At 42.0% G+C, this 13,370-nt stretch overlaps 1 protein-coding gene across 2 annotated transcripts in view; it reads left to right on the forward strand.

Moving 5' to 3' along the window:
• Positions 1-8,552, forward strand: part of LARS1 (leucyl-tRNA synthetase 1) — an 83,886-nt gene extending 75,334 nt beyond the window's left edge. For both annotated transcript variants that reach the window (XM_056574884.1, XM_056574886.1), the window contains 2 exons: positions 3,384-3,516; positions 7,862-8,552. In XM_056574884.1, coding sequence (XP_056430859.1) covers positions 3,384-3,516; positions 7,862-8,067 — 339 coding nt within the window. In that variant the 3' untranslated portion in view covers positions 8,068-8,552. The remainder of the gene's footprint in view (positions 1-3,383; positions 3,517-7,861) is intronic.
• Positions 8,553-13,370: the final 4,818 nt, after the last annotated feature.

A 13,370-nucleotide genomic window follows, 5' to 3' on the forward strand; every position in this document is an offset into this window, starting at 1 on the left:
TGGAGGCAGAAGCGGCGTGACCTGTCCAAGTTGCTGTTGTGGCTGTGCAGGAACCACATTCACTCAGTGGGCTGTAAAGGACATGTATTGTCCCTGACCATAGTTAGTTACAGCTCCACATGTCGGCGTTGCTGTGCACTTTGGTACACACAGACAGGACTTGCCCACCTTCTGTTCCACAAAATTGTGGAGGGCTGGTACTGCTTCTTCACAAATAAATGACGGCTTGGCACTCTCCACCCCGTCACTGATGTCCTCGTCAGGTTCCTCAACAGTGTCTGCTTCAGGAGCCTGAATGCTGGAAACACCACCTCCCACGCCACTCTCCTCATCACTACTTGCCCGCCTAGCGGCGGATGTCTCCTCAACTTCTTGGCTGGGCAGTAGCTGCTGACTGTCCTCTAGTTCGTCCTCACTAAATAATAGAGCTGAACCCACAGCATAAGATACTTCTTTGGGGGAGGGAACACCATAGGACAGGGACAATGTGAGGACAGGGACTGCTCGTGTGCCATGCCAACTGAGGGTTGTGTCTGAGTAACCCACCGTCTGTTGACTGGGGGTGTCAGATGTCACTTGTGATGGTGGATGACTGTGTTAACTAATCTATGATGGCAGATGGGTTGCTGGTCGAGACACGACCACTAGCTGATACCGGAAGCACAGGCCTCTCACTGCAACTCCTGCTGCCACTCGTCCCTAGTCTGCTGCGACCTCTGCCTGATGCACGTCCTGGCACTTCTCTGCCTGGCATACTTAGTGCGTATATGAGAGGAGTACAATATGCTACAGTACGCTTAAAAAAGTATTTGTGCACAACACCAGCAGTACACACCAGTGCTGCAGCACAGGGTCGCTGTGTACTACACCCAACATTGCACTTTCTCTCTCTCTCTCAATCTCGCTCCCTTCCCTATCAGTGCTTCTAGGCAGGATTTGTGCTTGAGGTGAACCACTGCTCTTCTGCGCAACACACTGTGCAACACACTGCTCTCTGTCCCTCTCTATATTAGACTCTGTAGACAGTGACTGGGAGGTGAATCGCTGCAGTAAGAATGTTTTTCTGTGAAACACACACTGCTCTCTGTCCCTCTCTCTGTGCAACAGAATGCTGATGTGACTAGGAGGTGAATCACTGCTGGAAAAAGCTTTTCTGTGCAACACACAGTGATTTCTGTCCCTATCTATCTGTCTGCAGTATGGCTGCCGATTTATATAGGGCTGTGACATCACAGGGGTGACAGGCTGCATGTGATTCAGGGTCATCCCGCCTACCCAGGATTCTTTGCCCCATGTCCTCACATGTGGATCCGCCCTAAACCGCACTGAATGGAGTTTAATTGAGCGATTTTTCCTGAAATTCGTAACGAATTCGAATTTGTTGGATTCGATTAGCTCATTCCTAGAGATGTCCTATACTAGCTACGAGTTATTTTCATGTACACTATAATTTATTAGAGATGTCCTATACCAACTACTAGATATTTTCATTTACACTATAATTTATTAGAGATGTCCTATACCAACTACTAGTTATTTTCATTTACACTATAATTTATTAGAGATTTCCTATACCAACTACTAGTTATTTTCATTTACACTATAATTTATTAGAGATGTCCTATACCAACTACTAGTTATTTTCATTTACACTATAATTTATTAGAGATGTCCTATACCAACTACTAGTTATTTTCATTTACACTATAATTTATTAGAGATGTCCTATACCAACTACTAGTTATTTTCATTTACACTATAATTTATTAGAGATGTCCTATACCAACTACTAGTTATTTTCATTTACACTATAATTTATTAGAGATTTCCTATACCAACTACTAGTTATTTTCATTTACACTATAATTTATTAGAGATGTCCTATACCAACTACTAGTTATTTTCATTTACACTATAATTTATTAGAGATGTCCTATACCAACTACTAGTTATTTTCATTTACACTATAATTTATTAGAGATTTCCTATACCAACTACTAGTTATTTTCATTTACACTATAATTTATTAGAGATTTCCTATACCAACTACTAGTTATTTTCATTTACACTATAATTTATTAGAGATGTCCTATACCAACTACTAGTTATTTTCATTTACACTATAATTTATTAGAGATGTCCTATACCAACTACTAGTTATTTTCATTTACACTATAATTTATTAGAGATTTCCTATACCAACTACTAGTTATTTTCATTTACACTATAATTTATTAGAGATTTCCTATACCAACTACTAGTTATTTTCATTTACACTATAATTTATTAGAGATTTCCTATACCAACTACTAGTTATTTTCATTTACACTATAATTTATTAGAGATTTCCTATACCAACTACTAGTTATTTTCATTTACACTATAATTTATTAGAGATTTCCTATACCAACTACTAGTTATTTTCATTTACACTATAATTTATTAGAGATTTCCTATACCAACTACTAGTTATTTTCATTTACACTATAATTTATTAGAGATTTCCTTTACCAACTACTAGTTATTTTCATTTACACTATAATTTATTAGAGATGTCCTATACCAACTACTAGTTATTTTCATTTACACTATAATTTATTAGAGATTTCCTATACCAACTAATAGTTATTTTCATTTACACTATAATTTATTAGAGATTTCCTATACCAACTACTAGTTATTTTCATTTACACTATAATTTATTAGAGATTTCCTTTACCAACTACTAGTTATTTTCATTTACACTATAATTTATTAGAGATGTCCTATACCAACTACTAGTTATTTTCATTTACACTATAATTTATTAGAGATTTCCTATACCAACTAATAGTTATTTTCATTTACACTATAATTTATTAGAGATTTCCTATACCAACTACTAGTTATTTTCATTTACACTATAATTTATTAGAGATTTCCTTTACCAACTACTAGTTATTTTCATTTACACTATAATTTATTAGAGATGTCCTATACCAACTACTAGTTATTTTCATTTACACTATAATTTATTAGAGATTTCCTATACCAACTAATAGTTATTTTCATTTACACTATAATTTATTAGAGATTTCCTATACCAACTACTAGTTATTTTCATTTACACTATAATTTGAGATTTCTTATACCAACTACTAGTTATTTTCATGTAAACTATAATTTATTAGAGATGTCCACTAGTTATTTTCATTTACACTATAATTTATTAGAGGTTTCCTATACCAACTACTAGTTATTTTCATGTAAACTATAATTTATTAGAGATGTCCACTAGTTATTTTCATTTACACTATAATTTCTTACTGTTGAGTATAACCTGCCCATACACTCTAATTGTTATGCTTACGAGATATTATTATATTTTGACTTATTTTTCATAGCCTGGAGTGCCTGTGTTCCTGGTAAACCCACAGCCATCAAACGGTCACTTCTCCACGAAGATTGAGATCCGGCAAGGAGACAGCAGAGATTCCGTAATAAGACGCTTAATGAAGACTGATCGTGGGATCAAAGGTAACTTGAGACGGGAAGAGGGCAGTCTAGTGATGAGCGGGGATGGATGTTCTTCACGGGTCTCTGAGGATCTGAGCCAATGACTGTCAGGAAGGACAATTTTAATGAGCAATTATTGGGGCCTTTGTGGAATACAGTTTTGTGATCTGTATTGCAGAGGCTGAAGACTTCTTTCGCTAACCATCGCTACTGTGCATGATGACCAAACACCCAAGGGAGCTCTTCATATCTCTATGTAGTCAGATATGAGCCCTGTAATTTGCAAAGATCATACAGAATATGTTTAATTTTCAGCTGAAGAGTATAATTCCTTTTTGAAAAAGCTGCTTCTCAATTACGCTGTAACCGTCCTCCTATCTAGGGAGGCGTGTGTCATCATTAAATGGCGTGTGGGGGTATTGAGCAAAAATGTTTTACATTTTCTGTACACTGAATACAGTGTTTAAGAAGCTTACACTAGTAAGCTCTATGAGTAAAATGGGGAAAAGGGGCAATTACATTTTTTATTGGGGGGAGGGGCTTTTTTACACTTTTTTTCAAAACTTTTTTCCCCCCATTTATTTATACACTTTTTTTTATGTCCCCATAGAGGACTATTTATAGCTATTATTTGATTGCTAATACTGATCAGTGCTATGCATAGGCATAGCACTGATCATTATTATCGGCGATCTACTTCTCTGATCTGCTCGATGTCAGACCAGAGAAGACAACCCCGGGAGAGCGGCAGAGGCAGGCGATGGGACCACCATCTGCCATTCTGGCTCGTCTGATCCCCGTGGCTCTACCGCGGGCAATCTGATCAGCAATTGCAGTTGGCGCATTGCCACAGATGATGCCGATGATCTGTATTGGTCATGGCATCTGAGGGGTTAATGGCGGACATCAGCGCGATCACTGATATCCGCCATTATCGGTGGGTCCCTGGCTGCTATCATAGCAGCTGGGACCTTCTGTGCATGATCTGAGGACCACTCTGGTGGTCGTGTCATATACAGGACGTAAATGTACATCCTGGTGCGCAAAGTCACAGCGTATCAGGACGTACATTTACATCCAATGTCCTTAAGGGGTTAAGGGACTTTCACTTTAATAAAACAGGCTCCCTTATTAGAACAGTCTGAGTCCCTCTGAAATGCTGCAAAGTTTCTGTGGAATCCCAGTTTAAAAACCATCTGGAAACAGGAATCACAGAGTGGTCCCAGCTGACTTCCTCTTACCTCTCCAGATTTAAAGGGGTACTCCGCTAGAAAACAAATTTTTTTTTAATAAACTGGTGCCACAAAGTTAAACAGATTTGTAAATTACATCTATATAAATTAGGGATCGTCCGATATCGTTTTTTAGGGCCGATACCGATAATCTGTGGAGGTTAGGGCCGATAGCCGATAACTTATACCAATATTCCGGTATAAGTTATCGGCTATTTATCCCCCCGCGACACCGCTGCAGATCATTGATTTAAAGCGGGCGCTTTAAATCAATGAACTGCAGTGGCTTTTGCGCTGCCATAGACCGCCGACGCCACCACCCACTTCTCTCCCCCTGCCTGTCCTGAGTCCTGCCACCGCCGATAATGCCCAAAATCGTGATTATCGGCTGATAATATCGGCCAAAACGATAATCGGTCGATCCCTAATATAAATATCTTAATCCTTCCAGCACTTATCAGCTGCTGTATGCTCCACAAGAAGTTGTATTTCTTTCTGGCGTTCATGGGGCAGAGTGAGCTTTTGCGACATAAGACTCTATGCCCCCGTACCCACCCGCAGGCTCTAGTCTAACTAGTTTTAGCTTATTTTCATATCAAAATGTTTGAGATTTATTTTACCATAGCAACCAATCCCAGCTCAGCTTTCCTATCTTACCGAGCTCTGGTAAAGTAAAAGCTGAGCTGTGAGTGGCTGCCATGGACAAAATCTCTTCAGTTTTCTCTGGACCTCCTTGTCTGGCGTTTTAGCTTTTCTCACCCTGGGGTCTGCTTTTGGACATCCCATGGAGTCCTGTGTCCCCCAATGAAATGACAAGGAAAAGAGGATTTTTGTACCCACCATAAAATATCTTTCTCGTAGTATTCATTGGGGAACATAGCACCCACCCATTTTTTATTTGTCTGGTTAAGTGTTGGTGGTGATCCTTTTTTTTCCATTTACAGGCTCTTCTTCTACTGCTTTGACTCAAACTGGTTATTTTAGAGCGGTGTTTCCCAAGCAGTGTGCCTCCAGCTGTTGCAAAACTACAACTCCCAGCAAGCCCGGACAGCCTTTGGCTGTCCGGGCATGCTGATAGTTGTAGTTTGGAACAGCTGGAGACACATTGGTTGGGAAACACTGGCAGAGAGCATTGCCTCCTAGTGGCCACAGTGAACTCAAACTGGGTTAGCTTAGAGCAGTGTTTTCCAACAAGTGTGCCTCCAAGCTGTTGAAAAAAATACGACTCCCAGCATGCCCAAACAGCCTTTGACTGTCCAGGCTTGCTGGGAGTTGTAGTTTTTAACTGCTGGAGGCACACTGGTTGGAAACCGGTGGCTAAAAGCCTATTCAGGAGATGAGCAGTGCCTCCTACTGGCCACAGTTTATACTCATTCTGTCCTGTGTTTGACAGTAAAAATTACATGGAAGAAAGATATTTTTTAGCACAATAATCTTTTTTCATGCAAGTGGCACCAGATTTTTGGCACAGGCAGTTTTGATTACCATATCTCCCCCTTTGTCTGTAGACACACAGAAGATGTAGATTAAAAAAGAGTAGCACATATTTTAATAAAGACAAAATTAAATATGTTGTGCAGGTGGACACAGCCTTTAACCCCTTAACGACAATGGACGTAAATGTACGTCATGGTGACATGGTACTTAACGCTCCATGACGTACATTTACGCACGCATGATCGCAAGCACCGGAGCCCTCATATCGCCCCATATACGGAAAAATGAGAAAGTTATAGGTGGTCAAAATAGGGCAATTTCAAACATACTAATTTTGTTAAAATGGTTTGAGATTTTTTTTGAGCGGCAGTACAATTATAGAAAAGAATATAATCATGGGTATCGTTTTAATCGTATTGACCCACAGAATAAAGAAAACCTGTCATTTTTACTGGAAAGTGTACAGTGTGAAAACAAAACCTTCCAAAATTTGCTAAATTGCGGTTTTCTTTTCAATTTTCCCACGTAAATAATATTTGTTTGGTTGCGCCATACATTTTATGGTAAAATAAGTGACGTCATTACAAAGTACAATTGGTGACGCAAAAAAACAAGCCCTCATATGGGTCTGTGGATGGAAATATAAGAGAGTTATGATTTTTAGAAGGCGAGGAGGAAAAAAACAAAAATGCAAAAATAAAATTGGTCTGGTCCTTAATGCCAAAATGGGCCTGGTCCTTAAAGGGGTATTCTGCCCCTAGACATCTTATCCCCTATCCAAAGGATAGGGGATAAGATGTCAGATTGCCGGGGTCCCGCTGCTGGGGACCCCGGGGATCGCTGCTGCAGCACCCTGCTATCATTACTGCGCAGAGCGAGATCGCTCTGCACGTAATGACGGGCAATACAGGGGCCGGAGCATCGTTACGTCACGGCTCCGCCCCTTGTGACGTCATGGCCCGCCCCCGTCAATACAAGTCTATGGAAGGGGGCGTGGCGGTCGTCACGCTGCCTGCCATAGACTTGCATTAAGGGGACGGGACGTGATGTCATGAGGGGCGGAGCCGTGACGTAACGATGCTCCGGCCCCTGTATCGCCTGTCATTACGCACAGAGCGAACTCGCTCTGTGCAGTAATGATGGCGGGGTGCCACAGCGGCGCTCCCCGGGGTCCCCAGCAGCGGGACCGCGGCGATCTAACATCTTATCCCCTATCCCTTGGATAGGGGATAAGATGCCAGCGGCGGAGTACCCCTTTAAGGGGTTAAAGGGGTACTCCTTTTAGAAAAGAAAAAAAAACAATTTTTTTTTTAATCATCTGGTGGCAGAATGTTATAGAGATTTGTAAATAACTTCTATTTAAAAATCTTAATCCTTCCACTACTTATCAGCTGCTGTATGCTCCAAAGGATATTCTTTTCTTTTTGAATTTCTGTCTGACCACAGTGCTTTCTGCTGACACCTCTGCCCATGTCAGGAACTGTCCAGAGCAGGAGCAAATCCTTAAGATTTTTTAATAGAAGTCATTTACAAATCTGTTTAACTTTCTGACACCAGTTGATTTAAAAAAAAAATTTAAAAAATTTCCACCAGAGTACCCCTTTAATGGTATCTTGGCTACCTTTCTCCCAACTCCCTGTAAGATGTGCTTGGTCCTTGTTCATGTTTCTAATGGTGCAACATTTTAATCTTTGCAGATGTTATAAAGGTGAAACTGATGCGATATGATGACCCAGTTTTGGGACCACGGCGAGTTCCAGTTCTCGGAAAAGAAGATTTTGGTAAAACCGTGATCTCTCAGCAAGCTTCCTTCCACATTGACCTTAATGAGAAGAAAGTGCATATTGCTGACAATGGCCTGAAGATAGACATTGGCAATACCTTGGTGTATATGGTGAATTAATTGGAGGCCTGAAGAACCTGTGGACCGCAGCTCCTGGATAAAGGCCCAGTCATGGCTTGTAGACTCCTGTTCCTATGTACTTGTTTCTCACACATTATCTTAGTATACATGTTTGCACTGTATGTTGTACAGTATTTATAACCACCACTACATGGCCACAGGTCAGCTGTGAAGTCAAGGATGTAGCATACAGGAAATCTACCCAGAAGCATTGTGGGATCTTCCTGTCCTTTTTGACAAAACTGAGGATGTTTGCACACAGCAATTTTATTATAGGGACAGTGCAGCAGAGGCGGCATCACTCGTATAGCTTCGGCCTTCCACATTCTATTGTTTCCATAAAAAGACAGACTGGTCAAAGGTAGCTTTTCTGCTTGGACAGCAATTTCTGGATATTTTAAACCATGTGCAGATCTTTTTCCCATCTTACGTATTGGACTGTGTAGGTCATTGAATATTTAAAATAAAACCATCTCTTCTATTAAGCAGTTTGTTTTACCTTTTTTTTTCCTCCTCTTGCCTCAGATTCATGGCATAAACATTGTTGTGGTTCGTGGCTTGGGGCAGAATTGGATTTGGCTCCAAAGCTTATACAACCAGTTAAATATCTGCAGACCATGCATCTGAGACACAAAATGACTGCCACCATGTGGCCTAGTGAATACAATATAAAATATATAGACACTTAGCTTAGCAGTATTACCGGAGACCAAATACATTCATAAACACCCCACAGACCAACCTATTGTTAGGAATTTTGGAAGAGTTATATTCTTATATCCAATGCACAAATCAACACTACACATCCAAACACTGGCAGGAAAAAAAGATGTTTAATATCCAACTAACTAAACACACTCTTACTAAAAGAGAGAAAAGAGAAATAGATAATACTAAATAGCTAGAAACTTAAATCTGCAGAGTAAGTACCGTATATACTCGAGTATAAGCCGAGTTTTTCAGCACGATTTTTCGTGCTGAAAACACCCCCCCTCGGCTTATACTCGAGTGAACTCTCCGCCCTCAGTGGTCTTCATCTGCTTATCTCCAGATGTTTCAAAACTACAACTCCCAGCAAGGCTTGCTGGGAGTTGTAGTTTTGAAACCTCTGGAGGTCCGCAGGTTGAAGACCACTGCGGCCTTCGACATCATCCAGACCCCCCACCCCCTTTAGTTTTGTACTCCCCTCCGCTCGGCGGGACGTTAGGGTGCGTTGGTCCGGTGCTGCAGGACTGTCCGGTGGGGAGGTCGCCTCTTCTGCGCGCTTCGGGCCCGGCCCCGGAATAGTCACGTTGCCTTGACTATAACGCACAGGGACGTTCATTAGCAACGTCCCTCTGCGTCGTCATCAAGGCAGCGCCTCTATTCTGGGCCCGAAGCGTGGAGAAGAGGCCCCCCGGTGAAGATGGACAGCCCGGAACGACTATCCCACCGGACGACCTCCCCACCGGACAGTCCTGCAGCACCGGACCAGCGCTCCCTAACGTCCCGCCGAGCGGAGTTGAGTACAAAACTAAAGGGGGGGGGGGGGTCTGAATGATTTCGAAGGCCGCAGTGGTCTTCAACCTGCGGACCTCCAGGGGTTTCAAAACAACAACTCCCAGCAAGCCCGGACAGCCGATGGCTGCCCGGGCTTGCTGGGAGTTGTAGTTTTGAAACATCTGGAGGTCCGCAGGTTGAAGACTACTGTATCAGACATTGACAAGCGGTGATGATGATGAGGGGGGGGGGGGGGGGGCTGATGACATGTGGCGATGATGACAAGGGGATGATGAAGGGGGGGGTGTGGGATGATGACGGGGATGATGAAGGGTGGGTGGGGGATGATGACAGGGGGATGATGAAGGGGGTGTGGGATGATGACAGGGGGATGATGAAGGGGGTGTGTGGGATGATGACAAGGGGATAAGGGGGGGGGGGATGATGACAAGGGGATGATGAAGGGAGGGTGTGGGATGATGACAAAGGGATGATGAAGGGAGGGTGTGGGATAATGAAGGGGGGTGTGGAATGATGACAAGGGGATGATGAAGGGGGGGTGTGGGATGATGACAGGCGGTGATGATGAAGGGGGGATGATGACGGGGGTCTGGATGATGACGGGGGATGATGTATTTTCCACCCTAGGCTTATACTCGAGTCAATAACTTTTCCTGGGATTTTGGGGTGAAATTAGGGGCCTCTGCTTATATTCGGGTCAGCTTATACTCGAGTATATACGGTAACACATATACAACAAATATAGTAGAAACACTATCTGTTGGCTATTTGGGTGGATTTTCCTTAAAAGATACAACTGTATTAAATGAAACCCACAAAGAATATAATACTGAAATACTTAGCTTCGGGGACCCTTTAAAGCAAGTATGATAAACAAAGCCAGGCATGGGACAGCTGTAGTCCTTTCTTTCAGGATTCAGGCCCAACAGGAAGTTGAATGTAAAGGTGTGATGATATGCTGTCCCGGAAGAGAAAGAGACCTTGGCCCCTTTCAATGGGCTTATTATGTTGTCTCCGCCCCTTATCCAGCCCACAGGTGGGCTTTGTCTAATGTTACTAAAGGCCCCTGTAAGCATGCCTTGGAGACCCCTCTTAAAGATGATCCTCCATCTTGCCTTTGTTTAAACTCCATGCAGCTTTCTGGTCTAGGAACACAAATATAGCAAATAAAATGTATGTCATTTTCATATAGATAACACCACCCCGGATGTCAATGTGATTATTGAATCTATTACATAAGCTGATTGTTTAACAGCCTCTTCTCTTGTTTTTATTCATCATCCACAAAAGGTAAAATATTTCAGGTTGTCGCATTTTGCATTTAACCCAGAGGAAGAAAATTTAAATGGCAAGAAACCAGATTTTGATGCTTTGAATGACATGCAGCAAATGGTAATAACACAACCACCTTAGGTATTAGGAGGAGTATCGGTGAGTAAATTGTTGGCTGTCAGTGTGACGCAGCAGCATGCTGTTCTTCATTTCCTGCAATCTGAGGAGAAAATATGTTCTGGCTGTTCAAATATAATATAACAGACAATGGTGATGTGGAGACTCAGGTTTGGTTATTTAGATGTGGAATGCAACTTTTTCATATTAGATTGGAGAATTGAATCATCAGTAATATAAAGATATTGGGGCATGATCACAGATTTTCTTGCGAACCTTTTGACTATGTGCAACAAATGTTTTAATAAAGAAAAAAAATACACAAATTACCTGCCAAAGATTTGAGAAGAATGAACGATGAAGCTACCAACCTATTCTACTCCAATGCTGTCATATTCCAGAACTGCAACCTACCTGGAGTAAAAAGTATGCATTGCTTAGAGACTTGGCCAAGGTAGAGAAGGCTCAAACCAGACTACCACTGAACAAGACACATATGTTGAAACGTCTAGACTGGGCAAAGAAATATCTGAAAACAGATTTTTAAAAGGATTGATGAGACTGATAAGAGTCTTGACGGTCTACATTAATAAGCCAGTGGCTGGATCAGTAATGGGAACAGAACTCCAACTCCAGCAAGGTGGAGGTAGGGTACCAGTCGTGGCTGGTATTATCAAAGATTAAAGATAAATTCAAAAAAATCAACTCCCAAACCTACTATTAATTTAAGAAGACGCTTTCTTTAAGATACTGGACAGATCTGCTTTTTTTAAGGAGACCATAATTTATATGCAGGACAATGCTCTATCGCATGCATCGAACTACTATTGAAAACTTGTAGGCCTTTTTTAAACAGGATATTTACAGTGAAGGAAAACAGAACACCTCTCTGAAAAGTGTCTGGGAAGCTGTGGTTCCTGCTGCACAAAAAATTGATCCTCAACAGATCAAGAAACTGACCGACTCCATTTATAGAAGGCTTATGACTGTTTAGTTGGATAATAATCCTGCACACGAAAGCTAGGTTAACATTCCGGATCCCTGGAAATACTCAATCTGGAGATTTAGAGGGCTGTTAGCGTCGACTGAATGAGATGGCGCTAGGACCATGTGGACATTGCTGGCCCCATAGACGGCAATGCATTTCACCCATATCCCACCAAAAGAATGTCCAGGATCATTCTTTCGGTGAAGGAATTTCCACAGCTCAATTATTAAGCACACTTACTTTCTTAAATATTCAGATTTAAAGTAGTACTCCGGAATAGGGGTATTTTTTATTTTTTTTTAGCAAAATTCCCACTGTCTGGTATTAAATTTATCTCCAAAAAACAGCTGCCACTGAAAACAGAATGCACACCACTAAGTCATCAACAATATCTTTATTAATTTACAAAACAGATCAAGTTACAACATTTCTAAAACCATTAAAAAGGCTCCCTAGAGAGCCACAACACAGCCTCAGAACAAGGCCATGACCCCTTGCTCTGAGTAAAAGACCCCGTCCTACTATGAATACATAAGTACATATAGTGCCAGCTATAAGACCGGGTCTTATATTAATTTTAGTCACAAAAAACACACTAGGGCTTATTTTCAGGGTAGGGCTTATTTATTTACGGTATGTACCTTGAACAACATGGGGGCTGTAGCAGTGTGGAGGATGCCGCACCCCCCCATCTTCCACACTGCTACAGCCCCCTATCCTCCTACAACCCCCCATCCTCCACACTCCTGCAGCCCCCCATCCTCCACACTCCTACAGCCCTCCATCCTCCACATCCTCCCCTTCCCCCATCATCCTCACCACTCCTACAGTGCCCCCCACCCCTCTGCCATAATAATCTACGGTACACATTTCATCCCCCCCGGCTCAGTTACGGTAACTCGCCGTGGGACCAGCCAAGGTTGGGCGGTCTGCCAGTTCATTACCCCTGGCCTAGGTCTTATTTTCGGGGTAGGGCTTATATTGCAGCCCATCCTGATAATCCTGCTAGGGCTTACTTTCGGGGTAGGGTTTAATTTCGGGGAAACAGGGTAGTATAGTATAGTATAGTGCCAGCTCTATGTGGTTGTACAAGGCAGAAATAATACAAAGGCTGTAATACAAAGTGCTCACTTTGCCTTTGTATTATTTATGCCTTGTACAACCACATAGAGCTGGCACTATACTATACTATAGAGCTGGCACTTTATGTACTTATGTATTCATAGTAGGACGGGGTCTTTTACTCAGCCTGTCTGAGTGTTTTTACTGCAGAAAGAATAAGTACAGTATCAAGCACATCAGTTGGTGAGTGCCTTTCATTTTGCTATATACTGTTAGACATTATATGCCCACCATTGCCACAGATATCCTGCATATTGGGGCATCGACTCCAGGATTCGCCTGCTGGGCTACTGTGCCAGAATGG

Source organism: Hyla sarda, chromosome 4, assembly GCF_029499605.1.
Source record: "Hyla sarda isolate aHylSar1 chromosome 4, aHylSar1.hap1, whole genome shotgun sequence".
NCBI classification, from domain to species: domain Eukaryota; kingdom Metazoa; phylum Chordata; class Amphibia; order Anura; family Hylidae; genus Hyla; species Hyla sarda.